Here is a 22688-nt window from a genome sequence, read left to right as displayed (position 1 = left end):
TGCTCTCACCTGCCACTATGCAGTGGTTTTGTGAGAATAGATTTTACACCCTATATCTCCATAGTTGTCAATCCCTACACACAAAGTGTAGTGGATGATTGAAAAGTTTCATTTCACCCTTCTAGATCCCCCTTGTTCCATTTTCCCTACCAAATAGGATTTTGGTGAAATGAGAACAAGGGTGTGATATGGTTTTATCTCTATGATGGTTAAATCATAATCATTGGATTGAATCTATCTTATAAAGATAGGATTATATAAAGGTCTAATTCCATAAAAAAATTTGACTTACTTCTTAAGCTCTTGTTTGCTTTAAGTTCATGGAGTCTGTGAACTCGGTCGGTCACCCTATTCAAGTTGACTGACTAAATATTTCTTTTTTATCTTTTTTTATTCCTAATTAAATTCACTTTCCAATATATATAATAAAATGTATAATATAAATTTAAATTAATTCTAATTTAATCGTTGGCATAATTTAAATCTATCACTTTTTCAAAATTCTATTGCTTTGTTTGCCCACGAGAAATTGCCAAGCTAAGTATTCAAAGACCGGGGCTGCGGGATTATATCAAGGCTAGGTCAAAGACTAAGAAAGGCTTGCTTCTTCCGTGATTCGAGCTCAAGCTATCACTGCCCTCTCTCAGCATATCGCTCAGGGATCCCTATTGCCTATAGAAGGGGACGAAGATGTTCACGCCCAATCTATTGGGTGGGAAAGGAAGGGTTGACAAGCAGGTTAGGGCTATTTGATTCATAATTGTGATTGCTCTATTAGAAATATTATTAGTAAAGTGAAAAGCCATTTTGATCCCTCCAATATTAATACATTGTTCATTTTTTTTATATCATATTAAAAACAATAATTATACTAAAGCTCAGTTCGTAGTTAGACACTATATTTTCTTATTCTAATTAAAAGTACATAAATCAAAACTAAAATTGAGACCAACTAAAACTGGGCTTAGGCTACGTCGTCTACTACCATCTCGAGCTCGAGTCGGCGAAGCTTAGCCTGATTAAAACTAGATGAATTCGAGCCAAGTTTGGATGGGTCGAGCTTAATGATCACGACCGAAGAGAGGTAAAACACATTAGAATCAACGAATTATGTTAGTAATCTGTCGCAATTTCCTCTCTCTCCGTAGATCAAAGATTCCACCGTTCCGGTTCTATTCAAAAACTCTCTCCGTTTCCCTCTTCCCTCTTCTATCTTGTCATAGGGAGCGAGCGAGTAGAGAGAAGGAGAAGGAATCCTAAATCCCGGATCCAAAACCCTAGAGAGAGATGCCGCGAGAGATCATCACGATCCAGGTGGGGCAATGCGGGAATCAGATCGGGATGGAGTTCTGGAAGCAGCTCTGCCTCGAGCACGGCATCGGCAAGGACGGCCTCCTCGAAGACTTCGCCACCCAGGTCAAACCTCATCTCCTCTTGATGCCTCTACTTACCTAGACTAATCTCCTAGGCAAATCATTTAAATCAAATTGCAACATTGAACTGGTTATTAGCTTTCAGCCGCGAATCTGAACTACATCTGAAGTGTACATTTTCCGTGATTGCGTAAGGATTTTAATGATATCTATACTTTAAATGTAGAAAACTTGGAGCACCTTTTGTGGCATATTAAGAAAATAAGCATGATATTTGAAACTTGCAAAATTATGCTTGTATTATAGTTGTCATTATGCCTCCTGTGTTTCTTTTGGTGGATTTTGGCTTCAGAAGATTCGCTGACGTGATATTATGATCTTTCTACATTTGTGTCGCGTGGAGGAAAATTAAGGCAAGCAATTAAGCATCACTGACCTGGCAAAAGCTCTATTACCACTTACATGTTGTCCGAAATATGAGGCTCTTTAACTCATTATTTTCAGTGCCTAGTCCTTTTCTTGTCTTACAAAAGGCTTTATGCAAGTTTAAGTACTTACATGTCTTTCATCAAAAACCAATTTCATTTAATTACTGGTTTTCCTATTATTTGAAGTTTTCTTTGGAATTTTTTTGAAGGATGTTACATGTTTTGAGATTAATATGACTACGATACAACTCGTAGAAAATAATTCATGAGAATAATAATGTGAGAAAAGATGTTCTGAAATGGTTAGGGAATTTGTATTTGTCTAGACTAGCTTAAGAATAAACCATCATGTTTACTTAGAAAATATTTTGCTACTGCAGGGAGGTGACAGGAAGGATGTTTTCTTCTACCAGGCTGATGATCAACACTATATACCAAGAGCTCTTCTTATGGACCTAGAACCAAGAGTCATTAATGGAATACAAAACAGCGAGTATAGAAACCTTTACAACCATGAAAACATATTTGTCTCAGAACATGGAGGTGGTGCTGGAAATAACTGGGCTAGTGGATATCATCAGGTTCTAGTTTTAGATGAAATCATAGGTTTAATTTTTCATCTATGCTGTATTCAACATAAATATTATTAGAGCTATCCTTCATTTCTCTTAGCTGATAAATGTGTTCCTTAGTTATTATGTGTACTATGATCAGTCTATCTTATGGACTTTCATGTCTTTTGGGCCAGATATATCTGGTAAACCAAAAGAATGTCTTACAACCTGAACTTTTCCAGTCTATCTACTTCTGTGGATGTAATGAAAGATATAAACCTCACTGAATAATTTCTGGTATAAGGGGAAGCAGTGATGTAAATATGTAATTGAAAGATATAAACCTCACTGAATACTTTCTGGAATAATGAAAGATATAAACCTCACTGAATACTTTCTGGTATAAGGGGAAGCAGTGATGTAAATATGTAATTGAATGCTGTTCTTCCAAATTTTATTTCTTAATTGCTTTGATCTATTGTAAGTGCCTTTTCTCCTATTATTGCTTTTTCATGGGCAGCTTAGATTTCATGTTGCTGAATGAACCTATGCGGTTCTCTTGATATGTTCTAATCTATAGTTTTGTCCAACATATTACTAGTGCTAAACTTAAGCCCTTCAGTTTTTCTTTCAGGCTTCCCTGACATCATTTACCAACTGTCCTAGAATTAGTATTATTGAATGATTAAATCTAACTAGAGTTCTTATAGTAGTGGATGCACATTTCTTATTTTTACTGATATAAGAAAAAAAAGGCAAGGCAATGGTAATAAACAAAACTTAACCACCAAATGAATCTATGTTGTCAAACTTTATTTGTTCAATTTAGCTATTGCCTGTAACTTCTATGCTCTGTTGTCCGCTATAATTTTCGCCTGGTCAGTTGAGCAGTTTAGTTTCACCTTTCTGGACAAACTTATACGGTCCCCTTTAAACTTGAGATACTCTAGACCACCAATATTTTTCCAACATGTAGTTAAACGGAAATTTCTTTCCATTTTTTTCAGTTCTTCCAACATCATTCTTATAGAAAGTGCTAATAAAGAAGACCTCAGTTTTAGTTGTGTACTTACTGTTGTCATGGCAACTTTGTATTCATATTGTCTTAAATTTGCTACTTGAGCGGTTGCTACCATCCAAACTTTGTGGACAACAAAGTGTTATTAAAATATTCGCCAAAGAGGTTTCCATCATGCATTTGTTTGACATTCCTGTCATTTTACCTCCACTTCAACTAGATCATAGGCTAATAGCTAATAAACTACCATGACTAGCTTCATTGTGATGCTTGGTGTAGCTATAAAAGGAAAGGAACAAGATCTCCCTGAATGGACGTCATCATTTTGTAAATTTTCACCCTGTTCTACATTCAAAAGAAATCTCAATCTTACACCACTTCCAGTTAGCATGTGAGCAAGTCAATATATCTCCCAAGTCTTGTGGTGTATTCTCTTTTGATGTATTATTTGTGAAACCAAATTTCAGATACATCATGAGGAGATTATAAATTTAATCCATATATTTTTGTAACTATAGAAGTTGCAGATGTACATGTTTAAACCATTCATTTCCTATATATAGTGATCTGATAGGTCATTTATTAATTTCAGGTTTCTTGTGTTAGATTCTGCACATAGAATTTGATGTTTGATCAGTTAACAGATGTCTCTGACTACATTCTTTTTGTGGAGCTTTTGTATACGATTTTTATGATTTAATTTGTCTCTGAACTTCTTTTATTGTCCTAAAGGTATGTCATATATGAGCCTTTTTAAAATGAACCTTATTTATTGAGCATCTCATCAGAAAGCTGTCTCTCTTCTTGCTGACATCACAAAAGTAGGATATTTTTGCTACTAGATGCTCGTTCTCATAGGGACATGCTGATGTTGGTATAATATGCTGAAAATCCTGTTTGTTTATGATATTCTGTTACCATATTTGGGATTACTTAATAATATACTTAATTGCTTTCAAACTCAACATTCTGGTTGTTCATCTTTTATGTTTCATTGGGTAGATAAGTATTGGTTAATAATAGATAATGCTGGTTCCTGATTCTTATGTTCTTGGTTATTCTTCCTTCTGTTTGCCATTATCCCTGATAATGCTAAGAAACACTATATGAGATGGGTTTTTACATTGATTCTTGCAATTGTTTCCTAAAATTAGGGAGAACAAGTTGTAGATGATATCATGGACATGATTGATAGAGAAGCAGATGGAAGTGATAGCTTAGAAGGTTTTGTTCTCTGTCATTCAATTGCTGGTGGAACGGGTTCAGGTCTGTCTTTTTCTGTCTTTTTTTTTCTTAATAATAGATTATTCTTATCTTTATTCATCTTCATCTATTTATTACTTCAATTCTTCATACATACAGCAGTTCTTATTTGCACTCTGCTGATCTTTGTGGTTTATTTTGCTCTAGTGCAGGTATGGGTTCATATCTGCTGGAGACTCTAAATGAACGTTATAGCAAAAAGCTTGTGCAAACCTACAGTGTATTTCCAAACCAAATGGAAACGAGTGATGTGGTTGTCCAGCCTTACAACTCACTCCTCACTCTGAAACGCTTGACAGTGAATGCTGATTGTGTAGTTGTTCTTGATAATACGGCACTGAATAGGATTGCCGTAGAGCGTCTTCATCTAGCAAATCCTACCTTTGCACAGACAAACTCATTAGTGTCTACTGTTATGTCTGCAAGCACTACAACTCTGCGATACCCAGGATACATGAACAACGATTTGGTTGGCCTTCTAGCATCTCTGATTCCAACTCCGAGGTGTCATTTTCTCATGACAGGCTATACTCCATTAACTGTAGAGCGCCAGGTATAGAAACCTCACGGAGGATAAATTTTATTATGTGGTTTAATACTTATGTTTTTTTTTTAACATAATATCATCTAGTAAAAAGATTGTTATTTGTGCCTGCAAGTGCATAATATCCTCTCTAAAATATAGCACTTTCATGATAAGATGCCACTTAATGTCTTTTAGTAAATTTTAGAAGATATGATGACAAGACAAGAACTGAAGGAATCTCATGAAGACGTGCTATTTAATAATCTATTGGGATAACTGCTTTGGAATATAGCATTATTGAATTTGAGAAGTTATCCACCAAGGTGGTCATGCAGTGTGTCAAGTAATAGCAGCAAAGGTTGTGTCCATCTTATCCTCCAATGACATTAAGATGTTCTTTTTTTTTTTCTTGCATTATTGCATTTGAGGGTTTCAGTGTTGCATGCCATACTGAAGCTAAGTCCACCTGTGTGGTCCTTACTATATCTTTCAACACATGACCCTAGACCTAGATAAAGGAAGATTGCTGCTTGAAAACCAATACAAGAAATCCGTCAAGGAAACAAGGAAACTGAATCACTATAGAATCAGAAACCTTAGGTTTTTCTCTCATGCTATGAGTTGTGTCTTAATCACATGTATACAACAATGGTCAGAGGGTAAAGTTAGGCGTGAAACTTTAGGAACAATTCTAAGGAGAAGATTGGAGTTGATAGATTGTAGACGTAATTTGTTTGCAAGAAATTAAGTGAATAAAAAAAGAAAATAGAGAAAATTAAAATACTAAAATAAACTTTGGTACATTGAAAGAGAAAATACTAAAATGAGTAAAACATATTTGTAGATAAGAACCTAGAGAATGTCGCAGGTTATTAAAAAAATAAAAGATAGTGCATTAGCAACAAAAAATATATTGAGATTCTTATAGTAGAGCTTATGCACCCACACCCCATACAAATTTTTTTTTGATCACATATGAAAGGAATTATCAGGATACATGAATGTCATAATTAAAATGATACTCGAATGTGGGAGGATCTATAATAGGAGCAGATTTGAATGGTCATAAAGGAAAAGAAAGAAGAGATTCTTTCTGTTGTTCCTGAATGCTATTTTATTTTTCTTAGAGGGCCAGAATCTTTGTAATTCAAGCCAAACTTGTCGAAAGCTATATAACCTTTTCACCTTCCACATCGACCTCAATATAAACTGTTGCTTAATTATTATGTGATTTGCCTTCAGAAAGTTGTGAACTTGTGATCAAGCCAGCTCCCCGCTATCGTTAAATACAGTGAGCAATGTGTGCAAGAGATGTCTATGATGTCGAAAACTGTGCATTATGTATCTAATAACTGTCCAGCTGGTTGGTGCATGTCTACGACTCTACATGTTCTCTAATCTCTAACAGAAGGGTCAAGGGATGTTTAATATTAGATATCAGCACAATGTGTGTGTACATATATATATATATATATATATATGTATGTATGTATGGCTTCCAGTCTTCACCTTGTAGTTTATCTAACCAGAGTTGTTATATACTTATATACTTATATGCATTGTGATTTGACTAGGCTTAATAGCAGATATGTGATACAAAGACTCCTTTATCTGGGCAGGTTAACATGATTCGTAAAACTACTGTGCTAGACGTTATGAGAAGACTTTTGCAAGTAAGTATGCATAGAGATATTTAAGAATGTTTATTCTGCTTGTAGTTGAACTAAGTCTCTTGTATCCTGCAGACGAAAAATATAATGGTCTCTTCTTATGCCCGCACAAAAGAAGCTAGCCAAGCAAAATATATATCTATACTAAACATCATTCAAGGAGATGTGGACCCTACTCAGGTAGTATATTGTTCAAGAAGTAACTGTAGTGCAGAAAATTCCATGTTGTAACAATTGTTTTACAAATTTTATGTTATAGCATGGAAAGCTTTTCAAGGAAACAATTCTGACTGGATAGAGTTTTTCTCCTTTCCAGCTCAGCAATTATTTGACTTTCTTCATCAAACTATACTACATAGTTTGCAGTTTCATATGCAAACCTATTTCCTCTCTTTTCTTCATTTTATTTTATGCTCATTGTTGAAAATTTGAAGCTTGCATATTCTTTACTGTCTTTTATTCTTACTTTCGTAGTTCCATATAATTTCAACTTTTCAACATTGTTATTGGTGAAGTTGGAAATTTAAATCTGTCTACAAATAATAGAATGAGTAAATTATCTATGGCCCATGCTAGATGCTGATATTGACATTTCAAATCCTTATTGTAAATCTTACTGTACAGTTAAAATTATATTTGATATAAGATACCATCATAACATGATGGTTGTTCTTCCCAATGTCTAATGCTCAAGAAAGATATTTGAATTGTTCTTAGACTACACTTTGATGCTTTCTCCTTTGATTCAAATCCGTAATATGATGACAAGCTCTAATCGCATGTGGACACAAAGTTATAGTAACTGATGCTTGATCTTTACCATTCAATTTAGGACTAAAACTTGAATTGAAGCTTACTTTTTTTAACTTGTAGAAACTTATCTAGCCTACTTTGACCATTGTTTGCAATTTTCATACGGAGAATTTGCCCACATTCTGAATTGAAAGAGTAGCATTGATTACAAAATGAGATGTCTGTTACCAAAATAAAAGTGCTTAGTTGCGAAAGAGCTTTAATAGTGCTTATAGCGCAAGGGCTTTAAATAGTAGTGCTTAGGCATATAAGGGCTTTCTTTTCAGTTTTCTTTTTATAGTTACACATCAATGAACTTAGTGCTAGCTAGTCTAGAATCTGACAGATGGATCCAGTTCCTTCAGTATAACTGGAATTAGAGGCTTTCCTCTTGCAAGATCCAAGGACTCAAAAACATGAATTTGGTAAACTTTCAAGTATCATTGTGATAGTAACTCAATAAGAAACAAATAGCTGAAGATACTAAAATATAGCAAGAGATGCTTGTTTCTTGAACCATTTTCTATATGAGGTGGTGTATTGTTGTAAAGTTGGAACAAGTTCAGAAGGACATCATCTTTTTTTTTTTTCCAATCATTTGTCATTCATGGTAACATTTTTAGTGTTGGATACCAGGAGACTTTTCGTTTGCCAGGTCACAATGCTTAGAGCTTCAAACATGTAGCTAGTTAGAAACTTAAAGCCCCATGATCTGCAAGCCTTGTGGAATGAATCACATGATTTACAGATCAAGGGTCTCACAGGAGTACAGGTCTTAAGCCCTTGCATGTATTAGAAGAATATAAATACTTGGTGCCATGGGTTGCCATGCCGCACCTCCTCCTATAGGCGATCTGAGATTGTCTTAGAAGTTAGAACAGATATTCCACTATAAATGGATCCATAAGTGGGTAAAGCTGATGTGAAGGGCGATGACCCAATGGGCCATGCCATGCCACAGGCTCAAGAACCCCTGTTGGTGCACCTGTTAATGTCTTAGTGAGGAGTTTACTTGCACATATAAGGCATGGTACTTGGGATACTGAGATAGCACTGTTGTTCTTTCATGTTATATTCAAGGAAATTTAGATTAATTAACTCCTCTGATCATCCTTTCAGTTTACTCTTTTTAATAGCTTCACTAGTTTGGTTGCTGCACACTGATGCTTGTATATCTATATTTTATAGGTACATGAAAGCTTACAGAGAATACGTGAAAGAAAGCTTGTTAATTTCATCGAGTGGGGGCCAGCTAGCATTCAGGTTTACATAAGATAGGCTTGATTTTTGTTTCCATTTGGTTTTGCTTACATTGACATTTCATTACAATCATCACAGGTTGCATTATCTAGGAAATCACCATATGTTCAAACTACTCACAGGGTGAGAATAATATGATTCTTGGATTTTCTTTACGTACTCTTATTATAATCTGACTCTCTCTCTCTCTCTCTCTCTCTCTCTCTCTCTCTCTCACACACACACACACACACACACACACACACACAGAGGCAAAACACTTGTATGCACACATGAGCATGCTCTCTCGCTCTTTCTTTCATTTGCTTGCTGGAGTTCATTTTCAGAAGCACGTTCTTGGTTTTTGCCTCTATAGTTTTTCAGTTTTCTGTTTGTTTTGTTTTTTTTGTGAAAGCTCAGTGTCGTAATTCTTCCACTTAATCATGTAGGTCAGTGGTTTAATGCTAGCAAACCATACTAGTATTCGCCATCTCTTCAGCAAATGTCTTGGGCAATATGAGAAGCTGAGGAAAAAGCAGGCCTTTCTTGATAATTATCGGAAGTTCCCTATGTTTGCAGTAAGTTCTCTAATATCATCAGCTATTCCACTTGCTTTCCACTATTGGCTATCTTATTTCTTTGAGTTCTGATCTCATTAATTTACTTATTGTCCTGAGCAGGATAATGATCTTTCTGAATTTGACGAGTCTCGAGAGATAATAGAGAGCTTAGTTGACGAATACAAGGCATCTGAGTCCCCAGACTACATCAAGTGGGGGATGGAGGTAATTTAGAACAAAACCTGAAGATTTTGCAAGTTAAATATACATAAGATGGTGATTATCTATCTCAAAAACAGGATAATGGAGAGGCAAATGTTGCGGCAGCACTAGATTCAAAACTCGTGGTGTAGAAAGTCAAGTTAGGTAGACTTATGTGATGAAGGTTGTCATAATGCTGCTTGCTGATTACAACAAGAAGAGTAACATTTTTTTTTTCTTTCCTGTGTGGGATTCTGTTATATTCATATATAGTTTTTAGAAAGATAGGCTTGACATCTTGTTATCCGTCAAGTCAATACGAGACATCCTACTGGATTTTCCAATATTGCAGGATCACATATTGTAACCGAGCTATTAAATATGAAACTACCAATCGTCGTTAATTTATATATATATATATATATATATATATATATATATATATTATATCTAGTTAATTTATTTTTTGATTATTTTGGAAATTTTATTTTGTTGATATTGGTTATGCAAATACATCCCAGATTTTGGCACCGGATAAAAGCACCAGATATCATTTGAATGATCATCTATATGCACATAGTTCATATATTGGGCCTAGAGATCTATTTAATTATTGTCATGTCCAACTTCTTAATGTTATTGAAATGACTTTTAGCATATGGAAGAATGGTTGAAGATCTTACAATTAAGATTTTTTTTAAAAAAAAAATCTTATAATTAATGCTATCGTAACCTTTTTGCAAGCAAAAATTGTGATAGCATATATAATCCTACATAATTTTATTCTTAAAAATTAACAAAGAGATGATAAAATCTTGGGTAGAGCAGAGAGTGTAGAAACATTTGAAAACCTAGACGGAATGTTACAACACTTGCCTCGAACAAAAGAATCCAATGAGTATAGAATGAATGATAATCAACTTAGAAATAATATTACGACACCAATTTCCAAAAGGATTCTCTGGCTACCTCTTCCATGTAATCTGAAGAATTATGGAAAACTTATTAAAAAAACCACCTTTTCTTTTTGTTATTCACATATATTGATATTTATGGATCAGCTCTTGCATTTTACATTTTATGTTTCAAAAACACTATTTAAGTTAATTTTACCCTAACAACAACTAATGGAATAGGAAATTGTAGGGTATTATAAATTTCCTAAAAATTTGGATCAAATATTAGCTTCGTAAAAATAGGAAATAGTATCAATCAATCTCACTCTTTTACCCAAGAGCAAACTACATTGCTTTCTGAACAGGAGGAGGTGATAGCTTCCACAATTGTGTGCACAATTGCAGCATGGAGTTCAAACAAAGCATGTAGTAAAGAAGAAAAGTGGAAAAGAGCACTCATTCATGAGAGGCGAGACTTTAATGGCTGGACAGGATGTAATTAAATCCAAAAAAACTATTGAAGCACAGTAGAAATCAAATACAATAAAGCTATCAGATCACTTCGTCAAATCCAGACATCTCTTTGTTCAAACTTCTGTGCAGCCAAATATCTTAGTACGACTGTAAGCAAAGATGAGTAAACCATCAGGTAACAGATTAAATTCTGCAAAACTACAAATTTACTTGGAATCAAATTGGCGAAATGTTCTAAAAAAAAGGAACTAAATCAACACCATCAAAACATGCTTGGGCCTCAGGCTGTGTGTTGGGATCAAAAGAATAACTACAGATCTTGGTCACAAAAAGGATGATTTTTCTTTAGTACACAAATACCTAACTCTAAGCATCCCTGTCTCTGTGCGTTTATGCAAGTTCATTTAAAAAATGGAGAAAAGAAGATCCTCTTTATTAAAGGGATAATAACTCAACAAAGCTTCCTGCTCCTCCATCTTAGGGTAAAACTACTTCACATGACATGCAGAGTTCCTGAATATCCTCACCCCTTTGCAAAATTTGTCTACAAGCATGACCAGAATTAGAATTTGTGGCTTTGCTCGCCTCTTTTTACATATTGAGTATAATAGCATTCTCCATTGATATGGCCGTCGATTAGTGAATTGAATTATCTCCCATGTTATCATCCATCAAGGTGACTAACCTCAGTAATAAGTCATTCAACAAGCTATTAATTTTCTGCTTTCTTGATATTATCCTCTTGGTGCAATGAAACAAACTGCACTATCTTTTGGACCTGCGCAGCATCAACTCTGAATTTTTCTGCAATGTGGTTAATATCCATTTTCCCCCGGTGATCATCAGACTTTCCCTGATAGAGAAGGATGATTTGATGAACTTGTTCGACGTTTAGAGTTCCTGGAGGCAATGGTCTCTGTTCACCGTGTCCATCTTCTTTTGTACTCCTAAGCTTTGGCATTGGCCTGTTGTATTGCTCTACAATGAAGGCCTGCAATATAAAACCCAAAGGCAAATAAATTGGATGAAATAATTTGGTTTATCTAATACTAATACTTTCAGACACCTACACTGATAAAGTAACAGGAATACTTTCTGTATCTCCACTTATCTAGAGCTTCACTAAAAATTAATGTGGATCTCAATCCCAATCTTTGTCTAGAATTAAGTTTAACCCTAACCCTAGCAACATAGCTTCAAGCTACAATTTCCTATTAGAGTGAACTTTACCTCCTATAAATCCAAACACAAAGTGAGCAAGTTGTATAGAATCTTATCAAAGTTTGAAACTACTAAAAGTTGAAAATAAGGGAAGGTGAGTTCATTGAATGCACAAAGGGTAAGTAGATATAGAAGATGCTTTCAGTACTATACCAGTATTTCTATTGTAAAAAAATAAAATCAGAAGAGACAATGAGCATTGAAAGTATAAACTTTCCAAGAAAATAAGTACCATAGTAAGGTAATAACTAATAACAAAATCATTGGATGCATAAGAATGAAAGAAGAAAAATTGCAAAGACATCCAAGAGTTAGAATAACAAAAAAGACCACTGGATTAATTATCCATCAAAATAGATATTATAATATCATAATCCCCCAGGTCTCAATCTAAAACATTTGGGAACTTAAGTTCAACATACAACTCATGAGAAGAAAAGGCTTCCTAGTAAATTCATTATCCATCAACTTCTGAGTCTTACCTCACCCATTTCTAGCTTCCCTCCAGGTTTTGACGTGATTCTTCCAGCCATCTGTTTGAGCATATCATCATATTTTAGGTCTCGTTCCTCAAGTAATCGCTCATCATCTTTAGCTGCACTTGCCACCTCTGTAGCAATAAGAAAAGATGATGTTAATTAGAACGGAACAATCAAAACTGTAAATTTTTATTTGTATTTATGCAGTTGAAAAAATTATGCTTCAAACAAAATTGTATTCATATTATGAGTCTAGATTTTATATATGAGTTTTAGCACAAGTTATGAGATGTTTGGTGAAAAATATTAAAGTGAAAAATTGACTTTGAAGTCAAGGATTTCAATTTATAACATTGGTTTGCAAAAACAAGACATATAGAAAGCGTTGTTAGTTTTGGTATAATGATTCTAACTACCTAGAAAGTGGTTCTAACTATAAAGTTTGAGACATTTTGGTGTACATGCATTAAAAATGCATTCTAACTACCTTGGGAATAGATGTACAACAAAGGGAACTTTGGTTGTCTGGCGTTCAAACGCATGTGTTGATCTTTGCAAACCTACAACTTTCGTGGAGAACCTTTGAGGGCTTATTGTACCTTATCTAAAAGAAATATTTAAGTAGATTTTAACCAAAACCTATGCAGCCATTTTTTTTTGTCTCTTTGGATTATCTTTTGGAGTCTATTAAAAAACATCTGACAGCTTTGGACGAAATGTGCTGAATCAACTTTCTACTAATCGTATCTACATTAAATTTGGAAGAACTACATCTCGAGAATCACTGGAATGGAATAATCAATCTCAAGAGTTACTTACGTTGGGAATTAATCACAAAAAATAATACATTGTGGGGTTCGTGTGAGCATGACATTACAAATTTATTTGTGGGTATCAGCGAGTGATTTGTATGTTGTTCTTGTAACTACTACAATAATATTAATGATTGGTTTTAATCCGAGTTTGGATTCATGATCTGTTACCCGAGTTTTAGAGTTTTTTCCATGTAAAAATCTTTGAATTTAAAATTGTCTTTCTAAGCTTATTATTCCGCATTTTATTATTGATAGCATATAGTAGATCCGATCTCCTAGGGTTTATTATAATTATTCAAATACAAATATGTTTGCAACAAGGTTTTAAAAGAGTGCAAGTCAAGAGGCAAGGCAGGTGCCTTGCACTAAGTGCTCATAAGTTCAAATCATTGGAAACTTTTCCATCAGATAAAGTTGTATACATATTGACTAGTGCCTAATGCACCAGAACATCTTTTCCATATAGTATTTAAATTGAGAAATGACCTCTAGTATGATGACTTAAGACATTGATTTTATAAGAAATCCAACAAAATAGGAATTCTTAGAAAGAGTCTCATAACCTGTAACTCTATTAAGTGTAAATGTTCCTTCTACAATATTCTCAGAAACCTACAGCACATGTAGAGATGAACATGTTTGCACTTTGCACACTTCATAAGTCTTTTTTTCAATGCAAATTATTGTTTCTTTTGTTTTCTATTCTTTTGATTGAAATCCTATAAGAAAATGCAAATTCTTATTAATTTACGTACTTCTGGATCTTCATAATCACGTTTGAGAAGCATCCTTATGCAATTATGCATGTTTCTCATATAGTCATATGCACTTCTCTCTTATGCAGCAAAATGTGCATTTGTAATCCTATGGCCATCCATATAGGGTTAACTTGCATACAGTATGCAGCCTTAGCAAAAGGCTCCCTCAAGTTGGGATCTAGAGAGCAAGAGAAGGCAAGATATATGCAGCCTTAGCATGCTTATCCCAATGTTGGAGGGCAGTTTCGATAACCAAACCCATGATATAATGGTGTAGCAGCAAGTCTTGTTGTCACACCAGCTAACTCCCTCTAATTCAATAGGATATGAACTGGAAGAAAAATAATTCCAAAGTATCATTTTTAAAAGAAATTTTTTTTTCCTAAGTATTCTTTTTAAAAGAAACACTGGCAGCAGATTTGTTATATTATCATCCCTAGGAAGTTATTGCAATTATAGCAGCAAGTATGAATTATAAAAGAAAGAGAATGAAAACAAAAGTTGATAAAGGAAAAAGGTAACATTCGAATAAATGAGTGGCGAATAGGTTTAGGCAGAACCCTACAGCCTTCTTCTTACTTCAAAAGAACCACTAATACATGTAATTTTCAGCAATTGGGTGTTATGAGTTATCTAGTCATGCTTTATTTCCTCTAAGTCCATTTTACTCTTCGTAGACTTAAGAGTTAGATATATAGATTTTCTAAAAAGGACTCCTAGAACTCTTGTAACTATCAGCTGCTAACTAGTGGATATCACTCAGACTTCCACATATTAGACCTAAACTTTGAACATTTGCAGCTGAAGTGACTAAAACCCAATTATCAGACCTAAACTTTGACCATTTGCAGCTGAAGTGACTAAAACCCAATTATCAGACCTAAACTTTGACCATTTGCAGCTGAAGTTACTGAAACTCAATTATCAGACCTAAACTTTGACATTTCGAGATATACCAACTGCAACAACATCATATAGACACTTCAAGGAAGATCCTATCTTACAAAGAACTCATGTTGTTGGTCTTCCTAGAAGGTAATTTCCACAGCTCTCTCCACAATGTCACCATCTCTTAAACTAATGAGCTCTTACGGACGCCAAGATTCCATTTTTATCTCCAAACTAAACAACGAAAAAGCCCAAACCCAACTAATCATTTTGCTACCTGGATGGATTCCTACGAGGTTAACAAGAAATCAAGAGCAGATACAACCCCAATCGGAAAGCAGGTGAAGTCGTCACCACGAGATAAAGAAGAATAACAAGAGATCGATGGACTCGCACCTGAATCGGAAATGTTGATTCGATCCTGCGCGGCGGCGGCGCCCGTTTGGGCCGCCTCCGGCGTCGGCCTCTCCGCCGCTCTCTTGACCTCGGCTTGCCGCGCCGCCGCCGGAGTCTCCGGCCGGGTGGCCCGCACCCTTCCCGAAGCTCGCCGCAAAGCCTGTCCCATTTCCACCTTTCTCTAATCTTCCGGTTCTCCTCTCAAACTCGGACGATGCAATGAAGCATAGACAACCCCCTTTCCAGTTCCCTCGAGTTGCCACGTCGCCCATGATGCGAATCGCATCGTGATGCAGAGATGCTGACGTGGCAGTTAGCGAGCCGTTGGATAAATTTATCAATTAAACTCTATCTTAGCATAAAAAACTTTACTAAGGGTACTAAAGTCATTTCCATTATGGAGGGTTCAAATAAAAAATATTCAGAATGTAAGGTGTGGATAATAATAAAGATAAAAGATAGGGGTGTTTCTGATAAATGCCTCTAAAAAATATATATATATATATATATAAATTTACCTTTTATTCTGCACTCTTCTTGCGAGTCCTGGGCCCAGTTTATGCGGCTAATTCTTCTCCAGTACTGCCCTCGCTTTCACAACGAGCAGGGGCAAAACGGTAATTTATTCGTCGGTGAGCATATACGGGTACGTTTTAACGACTTCAAGGGGAGGGGAGGGGGAGGGGAAGGTAAAGCACGACAAACGTGGGGGCTTTCTGCTCTCCTCCATCTACGGCGGACCTTCGTGAACTCCGGCAATGGCTTCGGCTGCATCGCCGAAAAGCCCGGCCTACTTCGGAAGCCGGCGCCGGCTCCTGCCCTCTAAGCTCTTCTCCCTCTTCGCTGTCATCGCCGTCTTCTCCTTCACCCTCCTCGTGTTCATCGGCCTCCATACGGTATTTCCCGATGATCAAGTCCCTTTTTTTTTTTCATCTTAAAAGTTGAGATTAATATAATACCATCAGATATGAAGAAACGTTAAATTTCGAGCGGTGGTTAGTTTGAAATTAAAAGTTGGTTAATTTCTTTAATCACTTAGAAGTATTTTTAAAGTGAAATTTTTAATAGTAATCTAATTCGATCTATGAAATTGTACTAAAATGAATAAATTTAAAGGATAAAAAGTCTCATAGCACATAAATCTTCAACCCTCTTTTACATTAATTTGTTATTTTCTTCAGGTAATTAGTTTCCATCTTTAATTAAAACAAGGTTTTATTTGCAAGTAATCACATACTTTTTTTTAAATTTATTGCGACATACCTCGTTTCTTTTAGATATATGTAAATCGATGCCTCCTATTATTATGGATGGATATATTTATGAGAGTTTTATAAAACACACCCTATATTTTATTTATTTACATTTCAGCTATGAAAATTTTATAACCCAACTGTTATATATTTCCTATAATATTTATTTAACACTCTAATATTTTTTTAATCTTCCCCTCTATTATCTTTCCTAATCTTCCCTCTTCTCTTCTTCCCCGTCTCCCTCTTTCATTTATCCTATAGAGAAGATGAAAGAGAATAAGTGGATAAATGACTCTGAGTATTTTATAAAATATTTAGTACTTTATAATATACATTTTTTTACGTTTACGTTAACCTAAGATATTAAATAAAAATTATAGAAAAAAAAGATTAGATTACGAATTCTTAAAAATAGGATGTGAATTATAAAATGGTATGATATTGAGTGTGATTTATAAAATTTTCTATATTTGTTAATTACGGACTCTCTGATTAGCTCATAAGAAATAATTTGAACATATTTTTTTTCTCTGAGAAAATATATTTTCACAAAGTTGGTTAAAATCCGTAAATACAACTGTGAGAGCAACAGGTGGATTCGTATATTTGGGTTAAAATATAGGTAGTTATTTGCAAAACTATCTTTTAACTTGCATCTTCGAAAAAGCACCTCGGCTAAGCTGAGCCAAATGTTAAATATTAAATTAGAGGGTGTAAACCGTAAAGTTCCTTGCAGGCGATCTGGGACGCGGTGATTCGAACCCGCACCCTGGTGGGCCACAATTTAGATCCCACCCCGTGGCACCGATTCCCGCACCCAAACTCCCACACCCCCGTCCTCGCCGTCTTCCGCTGCACCTACCTCTCCTGCCCCCTCCTCCGCCGCCGTCGCCCAAACCCTAACCTCCATCCCTTCCCCGCCTCGGAATTCGCGGAGACGCGGTCCTCATGCCCCTCCTTCTTCTCCTCCATCCACCGAGACCTCGCCCCGTGGCGGCGCTCCCGAATCTCCGCCTCCCTCGTCGCGGAGGCGGCGGCGCGCCACGCCGCTATGAGGGTCATCGTCTCCGGCGGCGGGACGCGGCTGTTCGTGGACCTGTACTACGCGTGCGTCCAGAGTAGGGCGTTGTTCACGGTGTGGGGGATCCTGCAGCTGATGCGGAGGTATCCGGGGATGATCCCCGACGTGGATCTTGTCTTCGACTGTATGGATCGGCCGGCGATTAATCGATCGGATTACGGGGAGGGGATGACGCCGCCGCCGCCGTTGTTCCGGTATTGTACGACGAAGGAACACTGGGATATACCTTTCCCGGATTGGTCCTTCTGGGGTTGGTAAGATTCTCTAATTCTTGATCGAATGTTTTGAGTGTATTCAATTGAAATTATTGATATTATAGCTTGACTGGATATGTAGCTGTTTGCTATGAAAAATGGATTGATATTATACCTGTATATCATTTGTCCATTAAAAGATTGAGGTATATTAAATGATGCAGTGATTAAGGAAATTATGTATCGTGGTGGTGAATGATTGGTGTCTCACCTTTCTGATGATTTGGGGAATTAGGCATATTGGTGTTGGTTAATATAACTTGGCAATTGGTAAGCGAAAATGAGTCAATAACAGCAGATGCATGCCAAGTTGTGAAATGCTCTGTATCGTGATGCTTACATTGGGTTTCTCAGGTATTCTAATAGGAAAACTGTAGCAGAATAGTCTTGTCTGGACAAGGTCACAAGGCAAAGGAAAACAACTAAGTTGATTACTCATGTATGTTTTCTACTCTACTTTAGATGATTTAGATTTAATCGATAAGTAACCTAGAATTTAAGCATTTTCTTATTGCTCATTCCAATAATATCTCGTCCTTAAAAATAACAGGCCTAGAAAGTTATCCTGGATCAGTCCTTTGATCCATTTTTACACAATATATCTTTCGCCAGCTACAAAGTAGGAAAATATTTTGTACTCATCTGATATATATACTGCAGGCCTGAGATAAACATAAAGCCCTGGGCTGAAGAGTTTCGAAGCATCAAATTAGGTGCTCAGGCTGTGAAATGGAAGAGGAAAACTAAAACTGCATACTGGAAGGGAAATCCAGATGTTGATTCTCCAATCAGGATGGCACTGTTAAGTTGTAATGATTCTAAGAAATGGGGAGCGCAAATTATACGTCAGGTATTAAAACTGTATCTTAATATGTTATTGTAACTACAATGTTTTGTAGAAGCTGACCTACTTGATCATTCTATATGTTGACATATTTGTGTCTTTGTCTTGCTTCACAGAACTGGGTAGAAGAATCAAGCTCTGGTTTTCAGAACTCCAACCTTTCAAGTCAGTGCAACCACCGGTTGGTTATAGATAATTCATAGAACTATACTGATGTACAAATTTCATTAACATTTTTATGGCTGATCTTATTTGTTTATGGTCTTTTTGTAGTTATAAGATATATGCTGAGGGTTTTGCATGGTCAGTTAGCTTGAAATATATTTTGTCTTGTGGATCTCTAGCCTTCATAGTAGATCCACAGTATGAAGACTTCTTCAGCCGTGGTCTCATTCCAAAACACAACTATTGGCCCATCAATTCTACCAACTTGTGCCAATCTATAAAATCGGCAGTAGACTGGGGAAATGAACACCCATCTGAGGTAACACATGTTAAACTCGTAGCTGTTCCGCATTTTGCAGTCTCGTCCACTTCTCGTAGGCTGTTGGAGGGGGCGCTCTTAATGAATTTCTTTGTTTCAAGTTGATTTGAGTTGCATCATGCTTTGCTTTTTGTTAGAAGCTAAATTTCATCCCCGCCCCAACACAACACACACACACATTTGGTTCATTGAAGTAGCTTCTTTTATCTTATTTTTGAAATGCTATACCAATTTTGATGTATTGCTTGGATGAAAACACAACAGGCAGAGGCTATAGGAAAAAGGGGTCAGACATTAATGCAAGACCTGAACATGGATCAGGTGTACGAGTACATGTATCACCTCATCATGGAGTACTCAAAATTGCAGGACTTCAAGCCGAACCCACCTTCAACTGCCCAAGAAGTTTGTGTTGACTCACTTCTATGTGTTGCGAACAGTAAGCAGAGGCAGTTCCTCGAAAGATCATATGCCTCACCTTCACCTACTAAACCATGCACTCTCCCTCCACCTAGCAACGATTGTAGAAAAAAGTCAATGGCGGGCCAGCATAAAATATCCAGTGGCATGCAAGATATGCAGACAAGGCAGGTAGTATAAGTGCTTGTGTTGTGCTTTTCCACTTTGGAGCTCATTTTGCCTCGAGTCTGAGAGTCAGTTTCTATATATTAGTTATTTTATGATGTAAATAGTTCAAATTTTCCCTTCATTTATTAGGGAAAATTTTCCTCTGTTTCAATATTCGGGGGATGAAGATATTTTCAATTTTCCTACAAGTTTAATCAAAATATTTAAGAATTCCCCACAATGCTTGCAGGTTTCATGATGAATTCTTTGGATGAGAGGGTCATGGATAGAAGAATGTTCAACTTTTTCACTTCTTTCATTTTGGTAATAATCAATTCTCACTATTTATGAAGTTCTTCGTATGCAACTTAATTTCCTCGGGTGTATGCTATTTATGGAAAAGATGAATATACCTCTAACTAGATATAGGGAGTGGAAATTTGTGAAGTCAAACTACTAAAATTTTCAGTTGTCTAGTGTGAGAAAATTGGCTGTTGTAATCCATTATCTAACTAAGCTGCAGATTTTTCTTGGTCATATCGACATGAATGGTAATCACATGGAAGATTCATCAGAGAGCTAAATTCCTCTCTTGTAATCTTATAAATATATGAACACTTTCTACTCGATTCCTTTTATCTTCGTATGCTACCTTTTTCTCATTCCGTTGAGGAAGAGTATTCCAGTCTTTAAACAGAAGCTTCTCTAAAAGTTGTCTGAGTTTTTTCCTTTTCCTTTTCTTCTTTTCCTTTTCTGTAAGCTCCCAAGAATTGATACATGGGCTCTATGTGTCACTGGAAGGATATAGATAAGTGGAACAGAGTGGATTTGCACACATTCTGAACTCCTGTACCAACTAAATTACCTAATGTAGTCCAGAGTTTCCAGAGTTTGCCATCTAATTTCTACATCTTTGGCAGTGACATTTTATCCTTTTTTTTGTTGCATTACTTTAATGATTGGTAGTTCCCTTCTTAGTTCAATCGTAATAGTCCAGTTTATGCTTAATTGTACAATAATTAAACTTGAACAACCATATTCTTTAGGGGTTAACTGGAGGATATGGCTTTTGGTAGTTAACTTGTTTACCTTTGATCTCAAGGATAGCAACATTAGAATTAATTACGAGGAGATTGATAACCTTCATTTGTACTTTTGTCTTCGTTTGTGTCTGCAATGATGGGTGTAGATTCAAATTCCAAATTATATATGGTGGAGAAAGGAAAGTTCACTGAGAAAAACTTTCGCAATAAGAGCTTCCTTCTGGACTATTCGCTGAAAAAAGTCTTTAGATTTTAGTAATATTAAAATTGGGCTCTTAATTTATGTTCTTAGGAAAATTTATATATAACACCCTGTCTTTTAATGAAATTATAGTTTATACCTTATATTTTCAGTATTTATAAATCGAGCCCTATGATTTAGCAAATATTTACAGAAAATTATGAAAATATCCTCAACCAAATCATACTAAGGGCATTTTAGTTATTTTTGAAATAAGAGTATTTTAGTTATTTTAGAAATAAAATAGTTTTACTTAACGGAATATTCATAGAGTTAGTTCAAATCTAATTCGAGTATTTTTTACACTTATTCGCTAAATTATAAAGCTCGATTTGAAAATAATAAAAATGTAGGATGTAAATCATAATAACGTTATAAAACAGAGTATTATATACAAATTTTTCTACATTTTATACTTAGATGCATATATTTTTATAATAAAATATAGATAATTTATATATAAGAGATACACACAAAAACTATTTTTACTATTTTAAAAACTAAACAATTTTTTTTTTTTGGGTGCAAAATGCCCGGCTTTCTTCCATGATTCTCTAGTGTTCCTGTTGGCGGTAACAATTTGATTCCAAATAGTCACAAAAAAAAAATCCAATCAAAATAAACTTACAGATTACAGAATATAAAATTCTGAATAGTCGAGTCTAGTGTTGGACACTATCTCCTTAAGACCAATTCGTCCTCCACTGATTGCTTCTGGAACAATAGACGTCGATCTCCCAGGATACAACGACTGTCTTGCACTGGAAAGGAAGCAGCTTTCTAATGCCTTGATTGAATCTAAACCGTGCTGTACTTTCTTTCGGATGCAGACTCAAACTTAAAGACTCGACTCTAGAAGGAATGAACCAAGTTTTCTATATTTAATTATGCTGACTGACAGCCTATTTATAGAATTAAACAGACTCGACGAAAAGATGCAAAAAGTCACTGAATGGATACACCATTTTGGGTCTGAAACTAATTAATAGTTACACTATGAAGAGATGCACCATTTGGGTCGGGTTCAACCAACTAACTGATTGATTAACTGTTTATCGAAGGGACACACCACTAGTGATTTACAAAAAATTATGAAAATTTATATATAACACCCTGTCATTTAATTCCTTAGTGATTTCAGAGAACGCCCCCACAACTCGGTTGTCCCTTTGAACCTAGATCTTGGGATCTCCAGTCAACTAGGTTGGGTTGCCGTTATGTCATTACTCTAGTTGATAGGCTTCAAACCCATTCCCCTCGATAAACAATATACTTGATCTCTTGTTAAACCCTTAGTTAATGGATCCGCGATGTTATCCTTTGATTTTACATAATCAATGGATATTATATCATTTGAGATCAATTGT

The 22688-nt window shown here is 35.6% G+C and overlaps 3 protein-coding genes across 5 annotated transcripts; 2 read left to right on the top strand and 1 right to left on the bottom strand.

The window, feature by feature from the left end:
• Positions 1-1123: 1123 nt before the first annotated feature.
• Positions 1124-10032, top strand: LOC140798427 (tubulin gamma-2 chain-like). Of its 2 annotated transcripts, XM_073152243.1 has the most exons (11): positions 1124-1416; positions 2182-2382; positions 4528-4639; positions 4789-5189; positions 6782-6835; positions 6908-7012; positions 8813-8887; positions 8963-9007; positions 9313-9441; positions 9544-9648; positions 9723-10032. In XM_073152243.1, exons 1-11 carry the CDS (start codon positions 1288-1290, stop codon positions 9774-9776), a joined length of 1410 nt encoding a protein of 469 aa, XP_073008344.1. In that variant the 5' UTR covers positions 1124-1287; the 3' UTR covers positions 9777-10032. The 2 variants fall into 2 exon arrangements, 1 of the variants encoding a protein (XP_073008344.1); XR_012110833.1 differs by lacking the exon at positions 9723-10032 and having other exon boundaries at positions 1147-1416; positions 9318-9441.
• Positions 10033-11206: 1174 nt separating this feature from the next.
• On the bottom strand, positions 11207-15790 carry LOC140799338 (uncharacterized). The gene is made up of 3 exons (XM_073153640.1): positions 15552-15790; positions 12698-12825; positions 11207-11985 (listed from the first exon to the last, which is right to left on the bottom strand). The coding sequence occupies exons 1-3, from the start codon at positions 15718-15720 to the stop codon at positions 11707-11709; spliced, it is 576 nt and encodes a 191-aa protein (XP_073009741.1). The 5' UTR covers positions 15721-15790; the 3' UTR covers positions 11207-11706.
• Positions 15791-16229: 439 nt separating this feature from the next.
• On the top strand, positions 16230-20666 carry LOC140799337 (uncharacterized). 2 transcript variants are annotated; one of them, XM_073153637.1, is made up of 7 exons: positions 16230-16447; positions 17544-18142; positions 18803-18992; positions 19103-19167; positions 19260-19470; positions 19735-20057; positions 20288-20666. In XM_073153637.1, the coding sequence occupies exons 1-7, from the start codon at positions 16310-16312 to the stop codon at positions 20310-20312; spliced, it is 1551 nt and encodes a 516-aa protein (XP_073009738.1). In that variant the 5' UTR covers positions 16230-16309; the 3' UTR covers positions 20313-20666. The 2 variants fall into 2 exon arrangements, with proteins under 2 accessions (XP_073009738.1, XP_073009739.1); XM_073153638.1 differs by having other exon boundaries at positions 19735-20061.
• The last annotated feature ends 2022 nt before the right edge of the window (positions 20667-22688 follow it).

The sequence above is a fragment of the Typha latifolia genome, chromosome 12, assembly GCF_019914945.1.
Source record: "Typha latifolia isolate L0001 chromosome 12, TyphaL0001v2, whole genome shotgun sequence".
In the NCBI taxonomy this organism is placed as follows: Eukaryota; Viridiplantae; Streptophyta; class Magnoliopsida; order Poales; family Typhaceae; genus Typha; species Typha latifolia.
Note: the sequence above shows the minus strand (reverse complement) of the source record. Positions and strands in the feature narration are given on the sequence as shown.

Coding starts and splice junctions, on each gene's coding strand:
- LOC140798427 (XM_073152243.1), top strand. CDS start 1,288: ATGCCGCGAGAGATCATCACGATCCAGGTGGGGCAATGCGGGAATCAG. Junction 4,640..4,788: donor TGCTGGTGGAACGGGTTCAG/GTCTGTCTTTTT, acceptor GCTCTAGTGCAG/GTATGGGTTCATATCTGCTG. Junction 6,836..6,907: donor TTATGAGAAGACTTTTGCAA/GTAAGTATGCAT, acceptor TGTATCCTGCAG/ACGAAAAATATAATGGTCTC.
- LOC140799338 (XM_073153640.1), bottom strand. CDS start 15,720: ATGGGACAGGCTTTGCGGCGAGCTTCGGGAAGGGTGCGGGCCACCCGG. Junction 12,826..15,551: donor AATCAACATTTCCGATTCAG/GTGCGAGTCCAT, acceptor TTATTGCTACAG/AGGTGGCAAGTGCAGCTAAA. Junction 11,986..12,697: donor GGAAGCTAGAAATGGGTGAG/GTAAGACTCAGA, acceptor TTTATATTGCAG/GCCTTCATTGTAGAGCAATA.
- LOC140799337 (XM_073153637.1), top strand. CDS start 16,310: ATGGCTTCGGCTGCATCGCCGAAAAGCCCGGCCTACTTCGGAAGCCGG. Junction 18,143..18,802: donor GATTGGTCCTTCTGGGGTTG/GTAAGATTCTCT, acceptor TATATACTGCAG/GCCTGAGATAAACATAAAGC. Junction 19,168..19,259: donor TCAAGTCAGTGCAACCACCG/GTTGGTTATAGA, acceptor GTCTTTTTGTAG/TTATAAGATATATGCTGAGG.